The sequence below is a fragment of the Lagenorhynchus albirostris genome, chromosome 10 (assembly GCF_949774975.1).
Source record: "Lagenorhynchus albirostris chromosome 10, mLagAlb1.1, whole genome shotgun sequence".
NCBI lineage: Eukaryota > Metazoa > Chordata > Mammalia > Artiodactyla > Delphinidae > Lagenorhynchus > Lagenorhynchus albirostris.
In genome coordinates, this window is record NC_083104.1 from 31,549,953 (window position 1) to 31,574,329 (window position 24,377).

A 24,377-nucleotide genomic window follows, 5' to 3' on the forward strand; every position below is an offset into this window, starting at 1 on the left:
TCCTAATTTTAATATTCTTGGCAATTTGATGATCAAGATACAGAGGTAAACCAAGAGGAACGCATTTTCAAAAGTATTCTTCTGTCTTAGAAGGAACTTTTATTTCCTATTTGGAGTAGTAGCCAGGAAGGTAAAATTGCCTTAGAGGTGGGACTATCTTCCATTAAGATCTTACTAGAATATAAGCTCCATGAGTGCAGGAATTTTTGTTTTGTTAACTGCTATAATCCCATTGCATAGAACAGTGCACGGTACATAGTAGGTGCGCTAAAAAGAGGACCATTAGAAACACAATTTTACTTTGAGTAAGAAGGCAAGCTTTTAGCAAGTCAAGTCATGGTTCACCATTGTTGTGTCCTGATACTAGAGTTATTATACGGAGAGGCAAACAAAATCTATTCAAGATGAAACACAGGACACAACAAATGAGTGGTAGAGTCTCTACTGTTCAAAACATCTACTTTTCAGCTACGAAGCAGCACCCAACTTTCCAGTATTAAAAGTCTTTACTAGCTGATTTTCTGTGCAGTATTTAATCATTAAAATGCATACCAATAGTATATAGAAGTAAATGGAGGAATGGCTACCAACATCAATACCAAAACTGTTCCCAAACTGGCATGTCTAAAATAAGGTGAATATTTTCACTATCTTCAAGCAGACATAACGACAGATGGGCAAGACAAACACAGACCACTTCCTACACCACTGGAACCATTATTTGCAAAGAAAGCAAGGTCAAGGATCAAGGGGAAAAAAAAAGGAGAACTAACATTTGTTGGACAACGGACCAGTGCTTCCTGCTTTATAAGCAATATTTCATTAACTTCCCACAAAATCCTCTAAGTTATATACTGTTGATCCCATTTTACAAATGAGGAAACTGAGGTTTAAAGAGCTAAAGTAAGTTGCCTGAGGGCACATAGCTAGTTACTAGTAGAACCTGGAATTAAAAGCTACTGTTTGACCTACCCTGTATTCTTTCTACTTCCACCTTGAAATCTACTGTAAACTGCAAGTTGAGTTAGGACTTAAATAGAAGGCATACGCAACTTATGATTACATTTTTCATTAGGTGCAATACCTGAAGGAAATACTACCAAGACTTGTAACAGCTGGTAATTGGCAATTTCCAACAACTGATATTTAAAATCAGTTTTAAATATCATTCCATTAAAAACATCAGCAATGAAAGCATTTAAAAAATAAAACAATCCAGCCAAACCCAAAAGAAAATACTGTATAGCCAGATATAAAGCATTTAAAATGTAATTTATTTCAGCCAAGTAGTTTGTCACAAGGATTAGTGTACCTCTGCATGCTGTCTGTGGGAAGTACCAGTAAAATGTTGACTGCTGATAGAAATATCTCTGGGTATATAAAACATCTGTTTTATCATTCTTTTTTTGGCCACGCTGCACAGCTTGCAGGATCTTAGTTCCCTGCCCAGGGATTGAACCCGGGCCCGGTCAGTGAAAGCTCTGAGTCCTTACAACTGGACCACCAGGGAATTCCCTGTATTATCATTCTTTTTTGGGGGGCTGTGTTGGGTCTTCGTTGCTGTGTGCAGGCTTTCTCTAGTTGTGGCAAGTGGGGGCTACTCTTCCTTGAGGCGCGCAGGCTTCTCATTATGGTGGCTTCTCTTGTTGCGAAGCACGGGCTCTAGGCGCGCGGGCTTTAGCAGTTGCAGCACGTGGGCTCAGTAGTTTCGGCATATGGGGCCTAGGGCACGCAGGCTTCAGTAGTTGTGGTGCACTGGCTTAGTTGCTCCGCAGCATGTGGGAATCTTGCCGGACAGGGCTCGAACCTGTGTCCCCTGCGTTAGCAGGCAGATTCCCAACCACTGCGCCACGAGGTTAAGTCCCCGTATTATCATTCTTAAAGGATGTATTCTATTCACTTGCATGGAGTTAGTTGCCATAATTTATTTAATCAATGCCCTTTTTATTGGACACTTATGTTTTCCTTTCTTTGCCTTTAAAACAACACAAACAAATGCACTTGCACATTTGTCCAATTTGTTCCTTAAGATAAAAACTTGGAAGTGAAATTGCTAGGTCAAAAAGCATGTTCTTTAAAACTTTAAATACATATTTTATAGCCAGATTTCAAAAGGAAATCATACGATTTTCTTTTTCAATAATGACATCACATAATTTGAAGGAAATATATTCTAATTCAGAATGCATTAAATAGAAGCACTTGGGTAGCAAGATACTTTTCTTTAATTATAAGAAGCACTGATTTTTTTCTAAGGCTCTACTTCTACATCAAAGTATTGGCTATTTAACCAACTAATCTGAATAGGTATTTAGGTGGTGAAGTAAAAGCTATTTTAAAATCTGTTCTCATCTCACTTTAATAAGATGAAATAAATTGCCATATGTACTAAAAATAGTTCACTGTTCTGAAACTCAATGCCTGTTTGCCAGAACAGTATTAGTGATGCATATTTTATGCATTCTTTCTCCAAATATGGCATCTGCCATGCACAAAATTCCAAATGGAAGCCACCAGATATATGAAATAACACTATCCTTTTAAATATTTTTAAAAGCCAAATGGATCCAGTTACTTTCATAAAACAAAACGTAATGAAGTGGAGTATTGCAAACTTTTATCACTCATTGTTTTAGCTAACCAAAATGATTGTCAATTTAGTTTTAAATTTTATACTGGTATGTTCTTCTGATGAAAGTCCTAGAATGAATAATGAGCATATCCCACTAAATTTATTTGCACAATTTCCCTATACATAAAAGTGACTCGACAATACGATGCTTTAAAACTCACTTTTCTTCTCTAAGCCTGACAATTGTAACAGAAAAGAATCAACAGAATAAATTACTTCAAGCAATTACAGGACTGTTCATTAAAAAATATAAGGTTCTACATAATCACTTTTGTTTAAGTCAAATTGAAATGCTAACAATTAAGATAATATTAAATATCATAAGGACTATTAAACGTATGATAACCAACAAAATGGAACTGCAAGCATTTTTCACCTGTTTCAAAAAAGATTTACATTGCGTTTGATTAAAATTTTGAGATCAAAGCTGAAAATAATGCTGGAAGTGAGACAGAGAGATTGCAACAAATCTTTAATACCTAACGAAACCTATTCCAAGCATTAAAAAAAAACCCACACATATATACCCATTTAAAAAGAAACTTTCTGATGAACATATCCTTCTTAAAACAGAACTCCAACTATTTTATATTATTATCTGATATTGTTACTAGATTGCCATTTTGTGAGCTGTAAGACATAAATTGATGGTTAAAGTACTATGAACTTGGAAATGTATACTAACCTTCATTATCCAAAAGAGTTGTCAAAACCCACAGAAAAATGCCACAGAAACCCACAGAAAACGAACCTTTTGAAAGCTTTGTTTCTTCTACCACTTTGGTTAGATGCCCCTCGACGATCAGCTTCTCTGCCAAAGAAAATAAACGTTACTATCGAAGCCCAAACTGAGTAGCAAGCACTTCCCTGAGCTGGGCAGTGTAACACATTCCATGACCAAATTTAAAGATGATAACATTACTCCCATGACTAGGCTTGAACAAAAACTTGAACCTGGAAGGGGAACTAAGAGAACTGGAATGATACTAGATGAGTCAGGTTAATGCAGAAATCCGAGGGTAAGGGAACTGAACTGCTTTCAGTTTTCATTAGCTTTCACCTTATTTTAAAAGCCTTGAACTTTTAAAAAAGGACTCAGAACAAACAAAGCAACCTTCTTTAAATCAAGGATATTAAGTTGAAATAAAGGAATTCTGAGAAGGTATTTCATTTAAATAAAGAAGTAATACAAATTATATTATATCAACAGTTTACTTTTCCCTATTGACACAATTTAGCAGAGATGCCTGTATGACATGTTTCAGTAAAATGAATAATTTTAGAAGAGCTAATTACTGAAAGAAATTTAAAAAAACTTTTGCTTTTGTTTTATGGGGGAGTCTCTGCAAATGTATAATGTAGTTTCTTTATAATTTATTTAAGGTCAGATTTTCATATTCGGCCTTTCAGTCAGGAGGATAATATATCTATTCTGTATACACCATTATCTGATTCTATATGTCAGTTGGTCTCCTTCATTTTACACTTTGAAGTATGTGAAATTTCTCTATTCTTCTATCCCTCAACTCACTGCAACTTGGTCTACACCCATTACTCAACCACTGAAACGGCCCCAAGATCACTATAACCTATCTGCCAAAGCCCATGGTTCCTTTTCTTAATTTTCATTTAACATAGGCTCTTTGCAGCATGTGGCACTGTTTGCTCCTGCCTCCTTGAAAAATAGGAAGTCGAAGTAATAAATTTAGATAATTTTAAAAGGCATTAACCCTACAAGATATGTAACATAAGCTGTCTTACCCATCCTCTGTCCTACTCCATTCCATTCTTGAAAAATCACTTCCTACAAACAACAACTTTTAACTTTTAGCCATTTCTTCTGGTATTTACATTTATATTTCTAAATAATACATTGCTATTTCTTAATTTTTCCATTTTAGGCATTATTTACTGACAATCTCTTACAGATGATTATGCTCTCATATCCTATTATCATCCTCATAAGAGTTACATTTTGTCCATCTGTCATCAGTATTTATATTATGACTATTATCTATACCTGAGTTATATAATATGCAATAATTATATTTCTTTCCTTGTACAACATTTACTATTTTGGGAACTTACAATGCCCTCTTTTGTTTTGCTAATTTTTAAAAATATATCTCAAACACAGCCCAAGTTCTTATAGAACCATAAAACTCTCAATATCCTCAAACATATCAGGCAGTCTATCACATTATATATCCCTGTCTCTCCCTTCTCCCGGCCCTTTAATCTTCCTGCTCCAGTCTGAGGTGTATCCTGTACAAGATCCCCTGCCCCCAGATCCCAAATTTTCCTCTTCCTGTTTTATTCCCTTGTTTTAGTGTAATATATCCTCTGATAATTTCCTGATAAGGGGTGGGTAGAAGGTAAATGTTTTGTAACTTTGTTCCTCTGAAAATGTTAGTGTTCTACCCTCACATTTGACTGGTTTGACAGATAACATAATTCTACACGACATAATTTTCCTTCAGAATTTTTTTTTTTTTTGCGGTACACAGGCCTCTCGCTGTTGTGGCCTCTCCCGTTGCGGAGCACAGGCTCCGGACGCGCAGGCTCAATGGCCATGGCTCATGGGCCCAGCTGCTCCGTGGCATGTGGGATCTTCCCGGACTGGGGCACGAACCCGTGTCCCCTGCATCGGCAGGCGGACTCTCAACCACTGCGCCACCAGGGAAGCCCCCTTCAGAATTTTTAAAGCATTGTTCCACTATCTTCTAGCTTCATGCTGGAAGGTGAGTCTAATGCCAGTCTGACTCTTGTTCCTCATTATGCACTGTAGAAGCTTCTTGTGCTCAGCAATGCCTGGTTTGCCTGTCCTTTCTGGGCACCTGAGAAGACTGCACATTCCAAGTCCCTAGCACTCAGGAAGGTCCATGTGACTGGTTCTAGCCAGGGCCGAAGCATTTAAAAGAGTACAGTAGGATTTTTCTACACTTGTTCTCCCCCCACTCTAGAAACTATGTGTTCAGATTAGCCTAGATTCCTGAGTAACAATATAGAACAGAGTGTTCTCCCTCACCATGGACATGTAGCATAAATGAAAAGTAATGTCTGTTGAATTAAGCCATTATGATTTCAGGATTTATTTGTTGCTATATTATAATTTAGTTTATTATGATTAATAATACAGTATGAGATCCTTTGTTTCTCTCTGGCAATTTTCAGAATCTTTTCTTTATCCCTGGTGTTCTTAAATTTCATATACCTCAGTATATGGCCTTGTTTTTAAAAACTGAGGTTAAATTCACATAGTGTATTAATTTTAAAGTGAACAATTCAGTGGCATTTAGTATATTCACAATAATATGGAAGCACCAACTTCATCTAGCTCCAAAACATTTTCATTATCTCAAAAGAAAACCTCTTATTCATTAAGAATTTACTTCCCATCCTCCAAAATCTCTTACCACTCAATTGATCATTCTATATTTCTAAAATTAGTCTCTACTCTCATTCTCTTTGTCCTTGTGTCCTATGTGTTTTATAATATTTTACTATGAATGGATCCATTCACCATATTTAATCAAAAGTTTACTGCCTCCCTTTTAAAACTCTTTTCCTTTGACTTCTAGGATACTACTCATTCCTACTTCTTTTATGTGCCTGCTCATTCCTTCCTTCTCAGCTTTTCACTGACTTTCTTTTATTCTATGATCTAAATCTGTATATACAACTCAACAGCAAGAAAAAAAAAAAGACAAAAAAAAATCTGATTAAAAATTGGGCAGAAGATCTGAACAGATATTTTTCCAAAGAAGAAATACAGATGGCCAATAGGTACATGAAAAGATGCTCAACATCACTAATCATCAGGGAAATGCAAAGCAAAACCACAATGAGATATCACCTCACACTTGTTAGAATGGCTATTATCAAAAAGACAAGAAATAACAAGAATGTGGAGAAAAGGGAACCCTGGTACATTGTTGGTGGGAATGTAAACTGATGCAGCCACTATGGAAAACAGTATGCGGGTTCTTCAAAAAATTAAAAATAGAACTATATGATCCGGCAATTCCACTTTTAGGTATTTATCTGAAGAAAACAAAAACACTTACTTGAAAAGATATATGCACACCCATGTTCACTGCAGCATTGTTTACAATAGCCAAGGTAAAGAAACAACTGAAGTGTTCATCAATGGATGAATAAAGAAATTATGGTTGGTATATATAATGGAATATTATTCAGCCATAAAAAAGAATAAAATCTTGTCATTTGTGACAATATGGATGGACCTCAAGAGCAATGTGCTAAGTGAATTATGTCAGACATAGAAAGACAAAGACCATATGACCTCTCTTATATGTGGAAGCTTAAAAAAAAAAAAAAAAAACAAGCTCATAGATACAGACAGCAGACTGATGGCTGGCCAGAGGAGGGGAGTGGGAGGTGGGAGAAGTGAATGAAGGGAACACAATGTTTAAAAAGTGGGAGGGGAGGTAGGCAAAATGTAGACTTCAAAAGCCTCGTGTGAAAAAAGTGATAGACTTGACATCATATAAATTAAAACTATATGATCAAGCTCACCATAAACAAAGGAAAAGGGCAAGTGCAAACATGGAAAATATATTTGAAAAACAAATAACAGATAAAAGGTTATTATTCGGGCTTCCCTCGTGGTACAGTGGTTAAGAATCTGCTTGCCAGTGCAGAGAACACGGGTTCAAGCCCTGGCCCGGGAAGATCCCACATGGGATCAACTATGTTTAGATCCCCGTGGGATCAACTATGGCCCCACAGAGCCAAATCCAGCCTTCTGCCGCCTCAGTAAATAAAGTTTTATAGGAACATAGACAGGTCCATTCATTTACACATTGTCCATGGCTGCTTTTCACAACAATGGCAGAGTCTGGTAGCTATAACAGAGACCTTTTAACATGCAAAGCCTAAAATATTTACTATCTGGCGTTTTATTTATTTTTTAAAGGCATTTTTATTCTAAAACTCCAATTTCAGACCTGCCTTGGGTTTTCATATGGTTTCTCTCCATCTCACACACTCTTTCTGCAGACACATGTACAACTCACTCAGCTTAGTCCCAAATCTGTTCAAGTCCTACATAATACTTTTATCACTCCCTATTGTCTTATAACCTTCCATTTTTTCTTCAGCAGATTTATCACTACCTGACATATTATTAGTTTATTAGTTTTCATCTCCTCAAGAGAATGTAAATTCCATGAAGGCAAAGCTATCTTTGTCTTGTTCATTGCTTACCTCCCAAATAATGCCTGGTATATACATAGTAGATGCTTAATAAATATTTGCTGAATGAATGAAACATAGGCATTTATGTTTAAAGAGTTCAAACTTGGAAAAATTATTTGAATATTTTCCTCATTGTAAAAAACTAAGGATTAAATACATATAAAAAGTTTCAAACAGTACCAGTATTAAGCTCTAGATAATAATTACCTGCTGTTATTACCACTATTGAAATTATTAAGGCTATATTACCAATCTAGTGAATCATTAGTGTCCTGTGATTAAAGTATTAAGGAAAAGAATATTGTTTTTAAAAAAGTTTCTAACCGCTATTTCTCAAACTTGGGGTGGAGACCTCAACTCTTTTAAGAAGTACTGAAAATCAGAGACCCCTCAGAGACAAAAAAGAACTTCCATATAATAATAACTGCAGGTCTTGAAAGAACTATTTGCCTTGGCACAAATGAAAGATAGATTTTCTTTCTTTCTTTCTTTTTTTTTTTTGATGTGGACCATTTTTAAAGTCTTTATTGAATTTGTTACAATACTGCTTCTGCTTTATGTTTTGCTTTTTTTGGCCGCAAGGCATGTGGGACCTTAATCCTCAACCAGGGATAGAACCCGCACCCCCTACATTGGAAGGCAAAGTCTTAGCCACTGGACTGCCAGGGAAGTCCCCAAGATTTTCTTTCTTTTTTAAAACTCCCTCTTTTTGAGGGTTACTCTGGAGAGATTATTATTCATTTTTCCCTGTTCTAAAACTATATTTATTATGAAACAAGACTTAGAAAGGGGCATAAAACACAAAGGTACGGGTTAATAACATTTTTTTAAAGTTAATGTCTGTATGACTACTGCCCAAATTAAGAAACAGAACCTAACCACCACCTCCATAGCCTTCCACATTGCCTTTTCCAATCAAAGTCCCATGAGGTAAGCATTATCCTGACTTCTGTGGTATTTAATTTCTTGCATTTCTTTATAGTCATACTACTCAAGTATGTGTGAGTAAATAATGTAATTTTAGTGGTTTTGAACTTTATTCATCCTATATACCTCAGTGTTTTTTATCCATTTAACTACTGATGGTCTTTCAGGTTACTTCCAGTTTTGAATTACTGTGAATAATACTGCTGCTGCGGACATTCTTGAATTGCGCCTGATATACGTGTTTAGGCATTCTGTAGGGAACCTACCAAGGAAAAGAACTGATGGGTATAAGTTTGACAACATTTGAGAACCACCACCAAAGCACTTTGTTTAGTCAGAAAACATATTACAGAATTGCAAAAACTGCCTAATATTGTCAAAAGACTGAATAGAAGAGAACCAAATGTATTTCTTGGCTGATAAAAATATATTATATACTATCTGTATTACTGTGTGGCGCAAAATGAAAGTGAGAAACAAGGCAAACAAAAGAAGCTCAAAGGGAGCACAGGTGTGCCTAGTTCTTAGCCATTTTCCTCACATGACAGCTACAACCAATTGAAAGCAGAAAATAAACTCAAACAGTACTATCATATACAGATGTCAGCTCCCTAGGGATCTTAAACAGACAGAAAAGTAGAAGAATAAAAAAGAACTGTATAATTTGCTGTTGTAAATGCCAACCTGGAGAATATTTCTAAATCTCAAAGTTAGATTTCATTAAAAAGAAAATGTTATGACTAGGGCATCAAAATAATGTGCTTGAGACCAAATTTTTAAAATGGCACGCATATTGGTAATTTAAAAGTTAGACAATCCCTAGATTGTTGGAAACATATTACTTTAACAGGAGCAATAAAGCTAGATCAATTAGCTTTCACTGTCTTGAAAATGGGAATAAAAAGGAGGAAAACAAGTTACTTCAACATGAAAGCTCCCATTAACACCCTCTCCAAACTCTGCCCCACGCCCCTGCAAAAGTTTTCTACCTTCTAGTTAACACGTATTTCTGTGTGCCAGGAATTAGAGCACTTAGTAAACATTATCTCATTTAATTCTCATAATCCTATGAAGTAGGTACTACCATCCCATTTTACAAATGCGGAAACTGAGGTTTGAAGAGATCATACCACCCAGAGTCATACTGCCAATGAGGGACCAAATCAGAATTCACATAAAGGTTCCTCTGATCCACCTCTAAACATCATAAATGAAAATGAGTTACTTAGAAGGTCATTAAGGGAAATACAGCTAAGAAACTGAGATTAGAATTAACATCAAGGGGCTGGTAGCGCAGTGGTTAAGAATCTGCCTGCCAATGCTGGGAACACGGGTTCCAGCCCTGGTCTGGGAAGATCCCACATACCGTGGAGCAACTAAGCCCGCGAACCACAACTACTGAAGCCCGTGTGCCACAACTACTGAAGCCCACGCGCCTACAGCCCGTGCTCCGCAACAAGAGAAGCCACCGCGATGAGAAGCCCTTGCACTGCAACGAAGAGTAGCTGCCGCTTGCCCCAACTAGAGAAAGCCCGTGCACAGTAACGAAGACCCAACGCAGCCAAAAATACATAAATAAGATAAATAAGTTTATAAAAAAAAAAAAGAATTAACATCAAGATACAACCAAAATAAAAATTAACAATCAGCATTCAACATCAAGCCAACAATTTATTTCCCTGCAGAGAATAGCAGCTCACATAGTAGAAAGAAAGCTTTAGAACTGCACAGGGTGACTCTGAGAGGTTGCTAATGTGAATAATAGAGACTTTTTCACAAGGTTATTTGTTTCTGCAGCAAAATACTTAAAGCAATTCTTATTACAGAAGATAATCTGCCTTTCCCTAAAAACAGTTCCAGAGGCTGTTTGCCTTAAAATCTAAGAATAAGGAAGAACAAAAGAAAAACAAATTAGAATTCAATGACAGATTTAAAATTCAACGAAATGAACCAATTTCCAGAATACAGAAATGGATTTTTTTTTTAAAGGAACAGTCTATATACCAAAACACTACTGGCATGAATTTAAGACTATCTTCTGTGCAATTATACTGGAAGAAAATCTGGCAGAAATATTGGAAAGCTAGCTGACTGGGGAGATGGTTGGTACAAATAAACAACAAACAAAACCCCTCCAATATATCTTACATTGGACAACTACTCTAAGAACAAAGAAATAAAAAATTAGCAACATCTAGTTAAAACTCAAGAGTTTTCCTGTAATGGGGACATTAACTACTAAGAGAAGGGAACCACACCAAGTGTTTTCTATTCTTTGGCATAAATAAACTGCTTTGGCTTAGAGAAATAAAAGTTTAAAAGATGAAAATTTAAAACTCTGTTTCAAGTACAATATGTAATCAGAATAAGCCTGAAATTGTTTAGAGAGGCTGATCTCATAGAGTGATGAAAAGTAAACAGTCACAAGAGCAACACTGATTCAATGCATTACTCCAAATAAGGCAATTTCTATGTGAGAGCAAAGCCCTAAGAGCACGGAGGATGGAATGAGAGAATCATACACAGATAGTGACTGTAATTTCAAAATGGGGGTGGGAGGCAGGGAGAGAATTTTTTTTTTTAATCAGGAAAAAAAATAAGACATGAAATATTAAGAGAATTAGACTTTTGCCTAATATGATAGTAAAAATGATTAAGTCGCATAGTAAGCATGGATTAAGAATACAAAGACATGAGGTTTATTTCATAGGACTCTTAACTCCATCATCAAAAGGCAGATGCCCTTGGGGGAGTGGGCAGTTTGTCTCTACAAAGCAGACCTCAGAGGAAAGTTTCTCTGGCACCCAGACACCTCGACAAACAGTAGCAAGAGAAATCAAAGGGGCAGGAAGCAGTTCAGAGAAGGCTGTTTTTCACTCCATGCCCACCAAGTGATGGCAGGTCTCTACATCCTTAGCTTCTCTACCTTTTAGACCCTTCATCCTTTCACTCAGCATACAAGTTAATCAAGTGGCAGAATTCACAAAATATGTATGAAACAGATTTAGAGATGTACAACTTTTAACTCAGAAAGCATCTTTAGCAAGCATACAAAAGTCTCAATGTATTCATTAAAGTTTATATGGTAAACCTTGAGTGACTAAAATTTGCAGGGAACACAGTATGTGGAGTTCTGCTTAAACCAAACTTCATGCCTGAATCTCTGAAGAAGAAAATTTGTGAAAACTTTTTAGTAAGTTTTATTAAAGTTACTTGTTAATTCTAGATTTTATATGATGTATTTTTATATAGAAAATTTACTTCACAGTTCTGGAATTATGCAAAAGGTTATATTTAAATCTGTTCAAAATCCAATCTCTATGCCAGAGAATAAAAGCTTTTCTCCTAGTGACTTCCCCGGCAGTCCAGTGGTTAAGAACCTGCCTTCCAATGCAGGGGACACGGGTTCCATCCCTGGTCGGGGAACTAAGATCCCACATGCTGCGGGGCGACTAAGCCTGCGCGCCACAACTACTGAGCTCCGGTGCGTCAACTAGAGAGCCTGCGTGCTGCAAACTACAGAGCCCACATGCTCTGGAGCCTGAGCGCCACAACTAGAGAGAAGCCTGCCCGGTGCAGCAAGGAGCCCACGCGCGCAACGGAAGAGACCACGTGCCGCAACTAAGACTTGATGCTGCCATAAATGAATGAATGAATAAATAAATAAATATTTTTTAAAAAAAGCTTTTCTCCTAAAAGAGAATTAAAAGGAACAGTCTGTTTTACCATAAAAGGAAAACAAATTGAAATGTGTTCCGACCCATTTAATTTCTTCAAAATCACCTTATAAATGGAGAGAGCCAACAACCAAATTGTTCTCTTACGGAGTCATACACATAAACTGAAAAAAAAAATCTGTCAATATATTTAAAATAGGCATGATGAGACTTCCCTGGTGGTGCAGTGGTTAAGAATCCGCCTGCCAATGCAGAGGACATGGGTTTGAGCCATGGTCCAGGAAGATCGCACATGCTGCGGAGCAACTAAGCCCATGCGCCACAACTACCGAGTCTGCGCTCCAGAGCCCACATGCCTGGGGCCCATGCTCCGTAACAAGAGAAGCCACCGCAATGAGAAGCCCTCACACCACAACGAAGAGTAGCCCCCGCTCTCCACAACTAGAGAAAGCCCGTGCACAACAAGGAAGACCCAACGTGGCCAAAAATAAATAAATAAATTTAAAAAATAAAAATATAATAAAATAGGCATGATGACTCCTATGGAAGTGAACTACTTGCTATCTAATTTTTAAAACACCAAGTGAATTTACACTATACAAGCATAGTAAATAATGAGAACTAGATACTTAATATTTGCTTTTTAAAAGACGAAGCAAAAATATGAAGTATTACTGCTCACAGAATATACACTTCATTGTCAAGATCATAAATCAGTTCAAGATGCCTATCAATGAAAATAATGGCAAAAAAGTTTATGTGTGCTTGTCAAAAAATAATCCAAAATTGTTTCAAAAGTTCACTTGAGTAAGATTTTTGCTGAATTTGCCTAGCTTGCCATAATATTTATTAAGCATGACAATTTCAATAATGGCACCTTGTCATCAAACAATACAAATGTCATAAAATAATGAAAATGGGAACAAATCAAACCAGAGGTAACCCTTACTACGCCAGCTCCAGCTATCCAAATTTAAGGAGCCAAACAGATTTGGAAAATTTGAGATACAGCTCTTGCTACTTGCCACCAAAACTCAGGAACCAAACAGATTCAGATAACAAGCTATATCCCTAGCTACCTGAATTTACAACCCAAACTTCCACTATTTATACTTAAGAACCCAGTGGATTCAGACATCTAGGAATGCTTATACTTTATTTTTTCTGTTCTTTGGTTCACTCTTTGTCCAAGAAAACAGGGTTTTATATTCTCATTTCCCCTCTGTGTATCACATTTAGCATTTACCCGTGCCATTACATAGTCCTTGTAAACATTATTTTATTGGCTAATATCCTCACTGAGGGGATTGCTATAATTTATATAACTTCTGCTCAATCTCTGAATGTTTATTTGCCCCCATAACTATGACCCAATAAAAATCTCCAAACATCTTTTTCTTTATTTAAAACAAACATTGCTCTGTGTTAAAACTACAGCTAAATATTTTAAACATTTCATAATAATACTTTAAATGATTTTTGCAAACAGTAACTTAGTAAAACATTATTTTGATAGTTCTCTGTTCTTATTTCTTTAGGCTCAAAACATAAATCCCAAAAGCTCAAAATAAAAATAACTTATTTTAAAATGGTCACATAACTAAGCATAAAACCCTTCTCTTAAAGATATATATTTTAGGTTACACATCCTACTTTTAGTTGGTTTCAGTGGGTACCAATTATTTTGCCCCAATCCCTGTGTCTGCTGACTGTAAAAATGAGATTTAGTAACCAGAAGGTAACAAAAAGATGCACTAATCTTTGCTTTATGAAAAAACAAAGAACAAAGAAATGTGCCATATTTATTAAACAATTTGGCTCAAAGTAATATTAAACTTACATTCAACATTATAGTCTCTAAAATGGACAAAAACAGAAGTTCTTCTAAAACTACTAAATGAAATTCCATGTTTCCTTAAAGCATCTCTAAGGAGTATAACATGTGATCTGTTGAGTTTGTGCCTGCTATAACTACCAGGTGTGACCCTTACGATCCACAAATGCTCTTGAGATTGGCAGGGTGGGAGCAAAGGGTGGAACAGTAACCACACATGCATGCACACCCATAAAATGAATTCATGAGCATAAATACTTGGAAAACCACTCATTTCAAAGAGAGAGCAAACAGGAAGAAAAAAATGCCTGACAAAATGTGTGTCTGATAGGAAAAAGTATAGATTTTATCAATGAATCTTTACTACACAGCGTGACCTTTAATTGTTACTAAGAAACTAAGAGAATAACACAACCTTGTGATTGTTACAGATTTAAGCAGTCACATGATTTTCAAGTAAGATGGAATACACAATTCTTTTGTTCAGAATTCAGCATTCAGAATTCTTTTGTTCTAAATCACCTCAAAAGCCAACCTGTCTATCTTTTAAATATTATTAAAATTAGCCTTGTACAACTTCCCCAGAGTAGGTAGTAGATGTCACACTCTAGGACAATCTATTACTACTTCTTCTCTAGAAAGCTCTTGCTACCCTAAGGGCTATCTCCAGAACTGAGTGTCCAAACGAAATCACTATTTTTGTGGCTTCATTTAATCATTTAAGATATTTATCTAAGAATCTCAAAATCCAAATCTGTGATAGAACTAGAACTTAAGTAAAACAGGTTAATGTTATTACTATCTCCTAAGTATCCAGACAGAGGTTTCGTTGCTTGACATTCTATTTTATTCCCTACTCAGTAATGCTTTTTACTTAAAAAGCTTGAAACTGCCTCTTTTTTGTGGGCAATATGAAATGCTCACCTCCATCGTGAAGGCAAATACAAGAGAAACATTTTTCTCAAAGGAGAGAAACAGTATTAAAAGAACCACTGCTGTCTGAAGATGGCCTTTGTGCACTTCTACCATAACAAACACGTTGAGATGTTAATTATTCCTCTCATTTTTCAATTTAGACCCTGACTTCATTAAAATCAATGTGAAAAATACTCTGTACTCACTCTGGCATTCTATGAATTGATGAATAAAAGTGCAGTCCCCGCCACTCTTTGAAAGCAAGTGCTCTAATAAAGAAAGAAACACCTTTAAGGATACAGTTTTTGTTGCTGTTTTTGAAAACCAACAGCAAAGGTAGGAAAACCAAAATGTATTAACATGGGTAACTGAATAAGATTAATAAAAGTTTAATTTATTTTAATACTAACAGCAGACATATTTTGGAGTTAAAGTTAAATGACTGAAAATTATAATTATATAATCTTAATCTGTACCCCAAATGGTTAGCTTTTAAAGGTGCAGTTTCTATCCAAATAGCTCAAGAAAACCATAGAAATATATTGCTTTAAAAAGCTTCTCCCACTTTTAAAATACATCTTTTTCTTGAGAGCTTAACAAACACCCTTAAATAATTTAAAAATTTTATATTTGTTCTTACTGAATTAATTTTCAAATGACTGTTCTCCAACAGTCCCCCTTCAAAGATATTCATCTTAGTTAAGAGGCAAACAGTAAATATTTTAAGAATACCATAAAATGCCTTAAAATTTTTAAGAAACTGATATAATATTTTAATTTTTACACTTTCATTTCACTAGTAGTCTTTCCCCTTGAGTCACTTAATCTATACTTCATACACTATCAAATCATTACATTGTTATCTCTGCCTAAATGATTAAAATCAATGCCCGTACATTTTAAAATAAGAGCTTGGTAAATGGTTTCGCTCAGGTCAAACAGATTTTTTTTTTTCAATAAGTAAAGAGAATCAAAACCTAACACAGTAGTTTAATAAATGTTTCAGCCCTTTTCTTACAATAAGCTTTATTTACTTTGATTCAAAGAGTTAACTTCTAAATCTGGACAACATCCTTCAAGTACATATTTGTATCTTTCAAAACTACCAAACAGACATTGGAAGTTCAAGTGTTAAAAATATATTCCAACATGATGACTATCTAGAAGGTGTAAACACACAAAAACCTGTCAAAGAGGACGAGTCAGTACCACTCTGACTGTAAAAGCTTCTTTTATCTTCCACCTGGCCTCACCCCTCATCATTTCAACTTTGCTTAAGAGGCAGGCATCTCCTACTCTGATGGCTGGACAACCTCTCTTGACACCCTTACTGATGGCCTTCTTCTTTACCTTCATATTCAAATCCCTCATTATCCTTTATCTACTTACATGGTATGACGATATATATTTCTATATAAACACACATACACAGTTATATACAGTTGTAACTACATATAACACATACATATATATAACTACATACAGTTATACAGAAATACAATGAAAAAGAGAAAAAAAGGCTAACTGCAATAGAAATTAGAAATTAAAAAAAAAAAATCTAATAAATAGCATTTGCCAATTGCAGCCAAGAAATCCAAAACAGGAGTCTTCAGTTGAATAGTAATTACCAAAATAAAAAGTTGTTTACATAAATCCTATGTAAGCTATAGAACATTTTCAAAACTCAAACTGTACAATATCACTGTTAAATATGAAAACTCAGTAAAACCAAATTTTAGCCTAACTAAAGGACTTTATAAAACATATTTAAAAATATATATATTTGAAACCAAATTTCAGAGAAGCATCACAAGACTTCAGATGAAATTTATTAATGCAGGACATCCCACCATCACATACCAAGCCAAAAATCAAACTTTTTACCTACTCTGATTTTACTATCTGGACTCTACATTAAAATATCTACTATACTAGTTTGGATAAAATGCAAGATTAATATAAAAAGATAAATATACATGTGACTTTCACAAAGGTTATTTCCTAAGATACATGAGGAGAGTCTTTCAGGTAGTACATGTAAAGGATTTGGATGATGACACTGTTAACACTTCATTACTTGAATTCAGGACCTTGGGAATTTCACTTTGCAAAAAACTACAAAAGATGTCACTGATAATCCAAACCAAGAATCAAGAATCAGATACTGAAAGTGCTGGGGCAGGGGAGGGGGTGCGTCCTGTGCTACTAAATAGAGCTGTAGGAATGTCAAGAAAAAGCAGATACAGAAACATAATAGAGAATCATGACACTTAAAATGTGTTTTATTTATACATGAGTTACCTATGGGTTTTGATTTTTTATACCTGTGTTGTCCAGTACAGTAGCCATTAGCCACATGTGGCCACTGAGCCCTTAAAAAGTTGCTAGTTTGAACTGAAATGTGTTGTCAGTGTAAATTAAATATATACTGATTTCAAAGACTTACTAAGGAAAAAAGAATGTGAAATCCTCATTTGCAATCTTTTAATATTGATTACATATTGAAATAATATTTTGGATATAGTGAGTTAAAGTAAATATATTATTAAATACATTATTAAAAATTTACCTATTTCTTTTTATAATTTTAATGTGGCTACCAGAAAATTTTAAATTATGTATGTGGCTCTCAGAATAGTTCTATTAGACAGAGCTTTTCTATACCTTCTAAGATATATTTAAAATATGCTTATAACATTTTAAAAATTACAGTACAAAACTGTGCTTATAGCAGCTACTTTAGATTTAAGTAATCTCAAAAATGGGATTTAATGGAGAAGTATTATTAATCTTAATTTCTCCAGACATTTTTGAAATATTCTCTTATAACCATACTTGGTTCTCGCTCTATTTAAAGAGTAATTTTAGTTAAAATCATATCTGATAGCACATTATGATTGTGGACTTTGGCAATATTTGAATACTTGATAACTGGTTTCTTACTATATCATAAATAATTCAGAATAGACCCATCTTATTCCAAAATCCATTTTGTAACTAAATCCAGTGTATGAATCTTTTGTGCATACCCAGATATTTACTACTCAGTTTCTTTAAAGACATTCTATTATTCACTCTCACACTACTCAATTTAGCACTACCAGAAAAACAAATACCAGCAAGGGAAAAATAATCATAGCAAGGAGCACCCTAAAGTGTCCGAAATATCTTATTCAGTGTTTTTTTTGGCGGGGGGGGCTGCATTGGGTCTTTGTTGCTGCCCTCGGGTTTTCTCTAGTTGCAGTGAGTGGGAGCTACTCTTCACGGGTTTGAAGCTACTCTTCAAACCCGTAGTGCACGGGTTTCTCATCGCAGTGGCTTCTCTTGTGGAGCATGGGCTCTAGGCATGGGCTTCAGTAGTTGCAGCACGTGGGCTCAGTAGTTGTGGCGCACGTGTTTAGCTGCTCCGTGGCATGTGGGATCTTCCAGGACCAGGGATCTAATCCGTGTCCCCTGTATTGGCAGGCAGATTTTTAACCACTGCACCACCAGGGAAGTCCCCTTATTCAGTTTTAAATCAAGGAGCTGTCTACAACTATTCTCCTCTAAATCAACTGGAATTGGCAAAAAATTTTAAGCAGTAATTTGACAATTCTAAATAGTATAAAGATGGGTCAGTGTATATAGAAAGATTCTTAACTGAAGGAATAGAATGTTCCCAGCTCGAGTTAACACTAACATTATCCATGAATACACGCTCAAGTCAAAAGGGTGATGGATTTGAATAAGAAGTGTACATGCCAGAAAGAGAAAAAAGGGCAAAATAACGACAACAGAAAATATAAATTCATTTAAGAATGAGAAGCTTTTAGAAGATGAGGATTAAGTCTTTTTACATGTTTGCTAAATATACTTTAGTAATAGTGGTGCAATGAATATAAACTACACCTTTAAAAAGTCTCAAATTGAAACTCAAACTGAAATTTTAAAATGTCAATGTATTTTCACAAAACATACATAAAATAGTCAAATAACAATGATTAATGAAACATTTTTAAAATTTAGAGTTTCAAGATTTGTTATATACAGAGTATTTAGCTCTCGACCTTGCGGCTCACATATACATGATTACCTGAGCCTATTATGCCAGTTCTTGATTAAAATCCAACCAACCAAACCGAATCAAAACAAACCAAAAGAGCACCTCCTAACTTTAGCAGAGTTTGGTTGCTGCCCAAGAACTATAAAGATATCCCCTGATACATGGAAAAAGTATTTAGTAAGAAATTCTTGGGTATCGACCTTGATGTCTTCCACCAACTTCTGTATAAAAACTGAGTTGAGAGGCACATAGATTTGTAAACACAGAAAACAGTTTTATTCGTTTTGTACTCTAAGCAACCAATACAGGATTTGGCATACAGTTGGTGCTCAATTAATGTTGGGTGAATGGGGTGGGTAGGAGGAATCTTAATGACTGAAGGAATATAGAAACCATTGAGTAGAAACCCCATGTTGCACTAAGAAAACCAACAGAGGCTGTACATTTTTGGCAAGAGATAACCCAAGCTATCCAGAAAGAAGGGTCATGTATCAAGAACAAATAAAGAATTTTTTAGATGGCAGAAATGACTGACCCTGTTATCTCTGATTGATGAAACAGACGGATAAAGAGAGCAATTTCTATGACACGTTCAAAGGCTCACTGGCCTCTGAAGTAAACTCCTGGCCAGGAAGGGGGCAGGGGGTGCACAAACATTAAAAAATGGTGGCCAATTATCCCCAGGAAGCGGTATTTGATGGAAGAAAATGGTAGTATCGTCTTTGAAAATATAGTGCGGGAAAAAAGCTATACTATGTTATATAAGCCAGTACTAAAGTTGAACATCATTTTCTTGTTATTTGAATAATTGAAATTTCCATATAACAAGGGATATCTAACCATAGATCACAGAATTAAGAATTACAAAATAAAGGGAAGCTTGATTTTTACAAGATGGGATTTAATAGTCAATGAGCAGCATGCTTTTCATTCCAAACACTTAAAACCTAAAAACCCTGACTTCTCTATCCTGCTTAAATAGTAAAAGGATATCATGAAAGAAAAATATTTAAGTTTTTTACACTACCTTTTTCTGTGCTCCCATTTATTTTAGGTAAGAAGTCATCAACTTGTGTCCCTAGGATTAAGACAGTGTATCATTGCCTGATCAAAGAAAGTATTATTTAAAACTGGTCTCAAGTGTAACCATGGCATTTTGTATCCCTACTTACATTAAGACTGATAGAACACTTTAAATTTATTTTTACAAGAAGGGTTCAACTTCCCATTTTCTATCATCTCAGAGAAAACCTACAACTGCTTAGTAAGCTGCCAGTGAACCTCAAAAGAAAAAGGATCCTGCTGTTGATGTGTTTTTCTTATTTAAATATCTCTAAGCAGACCGTTTCAGAGGCAGAAATTTCATTCATCTCAAGGACTAAACGATGGTGCCCACTGGTGGCAATCAAGCATATTTTTAAAGGAAATTTTTGGAAAGAGGGTAGATACTCTACACCTAATACGTAAAACATCCTTTTTAAAGAAATAAGTACCCAATGTGAGATAGTAAACATCAAAAATTTAATAATAAAAATTCAGCTTTAAATAAGAAATTTGGTGACACCTACCTAAGCTGCTGCATTCTTTAAGAGTTTTCTCTTGAAGATGTTCTAACCGTACTGTAAATAAAAGTCCAAGAAAAAGATATTTCACAGATAAAAAGAAAAAATCAAATCAAATCTATTTCTGGATTAGCTTAACTTACCTTGTAAAGCTGTTAGCCTTTCATTGGTGAAGTCATTATCAGCTTGCAAAGCTTCTATTTTTGCCTGGAGCTCCTGTTCTTTTTCTTCCATTTCATCTATTTTATGTTGTAATTCTTTTTTCTCAGCTTGTCCCTTCTGTTGGATTTCCTCTTGTTTTCCCTCTGCTACCTGTTGAAATAGGGAAAGAAAATTCAGCTGTTTTAATAAAATCGAACCTTGATTTAAGAGGTCCAAAGCAGGACTGCTTTTATTCACATAAACTTCTAAGGAGAATATTCTATATTATAGAATATATCTGTAAATGTCAAAATGATGTCAAAAGTGATATGCACTGTGTCATGCCTCCATATCACCTAGGAGAGAAAAACTTGTAGCAAGCAAGCAAACTCAATACATACAGAGATTATAGGGGTCAAAATGAAAAACACATTTTTCAAGAGGGAAATAACGGTTTCCCCTGAAATTACTAGTGTTCCAATTAGTTTGTAAGTTTTAAAATGTAACTTATTCTGAAATTTTAAACAAAGTTACGTTTAGCTAAATGAATGATGATTACAAGAACTTTTTAAGATGACCTCTTTTTAACAAGTCCAATATTTAAAGCTATTATAGGTTAACCAATCACACAAAGGGGAGGTATGCTCTGGTCTTCTCTAACAAATGTGTATCTTCTAGCCACTCAGTCCATGGTTTGAATTATATAAAGATGCGTCTTCACAAACTCAGTTCTAACATTTTACAGCAGTGGTCCCCAACCGCTTTTTTTTAAAAAAAAAATTTTAAAACATTTATTTATTTTTATTATTAATTAATTAATTTATTTTTGGTTGCACCGGGTCTTAGTTGCAGCACGTGTGCTCCTTAGTTGCGGCCACGGGCTCCTTAGTTGTGGCATGCAAACTCTTAGTTGTGGCATGCATGTGGGATCTAGTTCCCTGACCAGGGATTGAACCTGCGTCCCCTGCATTGGAAGGTGGATTCTTAACCACTGTGCCACCAGGGAAGTCCCAGTCCCCAACCTTTTTGGCACCAGGGACCAGTTGTGTGGAAGACCATTTTTCAACAGATGGGGTGGGTAGGGATGGTTCAGGTGGTAATGTGAGCAATAGGGAGCGGCAGATGAAGTTTCGCTCGCTCGCTCGCCCACCGCTCATCTCCTGCTGTGCCGCCCAGTTCCTAACAGGCCGCAGATCATTAGTGGTCTGTGGTCCACGGGTTGGGGACCCCTGTTTTACAGGACCAACCTGGCATTACCTATGGTCTGGTCTGTCCTCAGCCTAAATGTCCTATAGCTACAAGGAGATGCAGCTGAAGTGAAGCCAATGGCCTCCCTGGAAGGAATCACTCCAAGGTTCCCTCTGGGCTTGTGCTAGCACTAACATAGCTGGGCCCTGATTTTGGGACACCCGAAAGATAAGCAGATTCCAGTTTTTCAAAAGTCTAAATATCTTGGGTTTTGCTGACTCTCATCTATTTCCTGTTACATATTTTAAAATGCCTATTATGAAGTACTATTTGTTTCCATCCAAAGGAAATATGTCAGCTTTTACAAACTTTCAGTTATCTGTGGTAAGGGGGTTTGGGCTAAATGGCACCTGATTTTTACTATGAATTTAAACCATTACCAAATTTTACATCAACAACTATTCAGCAATAACTAACTCTTAAGCTATCCAGTATATTAGGGACGATTAATTTACATACTTCTAGGTTGAGAAATACCTACCTTTAATTTATCAGATAAATCTTTAATCTCATTAACTGCTCCATTATATTTATTGGCTAATTCTCTTAATTCTTCCTGAGTCCGTTCATTCATTTCTTTCAGGTGGGTACATTCATCTTCAGTATTACTCAGACTTCGCTGTAATTCAAATTTACAGGCAATTGATTTAGCATAAATGCACATTCTAAATTCAATTTATAAAAAGTGTAACTCTATGGGCTGTTCTAAATCAGCATCTACCCTGGACTTTATATAAAGCTGAGTTAAGTAACATAAGAATTTCAATTTACTTTAGGTACACGCTAAAACAGAAAATACCAAGAATTTGGAAAAACAAAAAACAGGGGGAGGCAGAAAAGGACAATACTTTATATAATTACACTTTTTTTTTTTTTGTGGTACGCAGGCGTCTCACTGTTGTGGCCTCTCCCGTTACGGAGCACAGGCTCCGGATGCGCAGGCTCAGTGGCCATGGCTCACGGGCCCAGCCGCTCCGTGGCATGTGGGATCTTCCCGGTCCGGGGCACGAACCCGTGTCCCCTGTATCGGCAGGCGGACTCAACCAGTGCGCCACCAGGGAAGCCCATAATTACACTTTTTAAAGGCCATTGGTTATGAGTTTTAGCCTTGAAAATATTTTAAGCCTATCAATTCTTGAAAACAAGTTTAATAATGTGCACAGAATCCATTTAATAAAATTAGAAGACAATTAGCAATTTTCTTTCCTTGCATGTCATATTAATGACATGACAGTGAATCAGTCACTTTGGGATGGGGCTATTATAGAAACTATCCTTATATTAAAATATGTTTACTATTTAGTTTACAATGGACATTTTAACTAAATCTAGTAACACGTAACTTCTGTGGTAATTTTCCAGTAGTTCAAAAGAATAACCCATATTATCAATTATGTTGTTTTAAAGCAATGAGAATCACATTTTGATTATTCCTAAAAGACCTAGAAAGGACCTCAGAGATAATTTCCCCTGTGAACCTCCAAACAGGCACAATTTTCCTCTCTGGAGGATGGGTAAAGTAAGAATAGTGGTGTTGCTCTCTACCTTACACTGACTATCCTCACCTGGAAGAAAAACAAAACTATGTGAAATGAGATCAATTCCCTGGCACATATTGTGGTCCACTGTGTGGAGGCTGAATCCTAACCAAAGTGCAAATAGTAAAATTCCCTGGTTAGGCTTTTATTTCCTCAACCACTGACTAGAGACCATAAGCACCAGAACTCACAGGGTTATGTTGAGAATTCCTGACAATGAAAACAGCATACTGCTCCTTCCCACCAGATAGACAGGAAAAATTTTCTAGCTATATAATAATACCCAAGTTTGAAATGTCCTGAAAGGCTAGCACTTTTAGGCTAAAATTTTAAAATCATAGTCCTATTTAGTATTTGTTAAATTTAAATACCTCAACTTCTGAAAGTTTTCTAACCACTTCAATTTTCTCCTGAAGAACCCGCCTCAGGGACTCTTTGGCTGTCGTCTCATAGTTGTGTTTATCCTCCTGTAATGCTATAAGTTCCTTCCGTAAACTATCTTCTGTTTGATTCTAGGATTAAAAAATATTTATAATTATAGCCAAGTTATTTTTTTAAGTATTTTCCATTTAAAAAAACAACACATTGCAATGCTCTTTGAGTTCTATATTGAGGTATCTCCAAACACAAATTATGTTCAC

At 35.7% G+C, this 24,377-nt stretch overlaps 1 protein-coding gene across 43 annotated transcripts in view; it reads right to left on the minus strand.

The window, feature by feature from the left end:
• Positions 1–24,377, minus strand: part of SLMAP (sarcolemma associated protein) — a 148,070-nt gene that overhangs the window by 31,677 nt on the left and 92,016 nt on the right. For 8 of the 43 annotated variants that reach the window (XM_060161528.1, XM_060161529.1, XM_060161522.1 and 5 more), the window contains exons 8-11: positions 24,108–24,248; positions 22,676–22,817; positions 20,953–21,117; positions 3,384–3,443 (exon numbers count right to left, since the gene is read on the minus strand). In XM_060161528.1, coding sequence (XP_060017511.1) covers positions 3,384–3,443; positions 20,953–21,117; positions 22,676–22,817; positions 24,108–24,248 — 508 coding nt within the window. Of the gene's footprint in view, positions 1–3,317; positions 3,444–15,411; positions 15,475–20,274; positions 20,326–20,815; positions 20,867–20,952; positions 21,118–22,675; positions 22,818–24,107; positions 24,249–24,377 lie in introns of all 43 variants that reach the window. The other 35 variants (XM_060161521.1, XM_060161512.1, XM_060161513.1 and 32 more) reach the window with 6 other exon arrangements.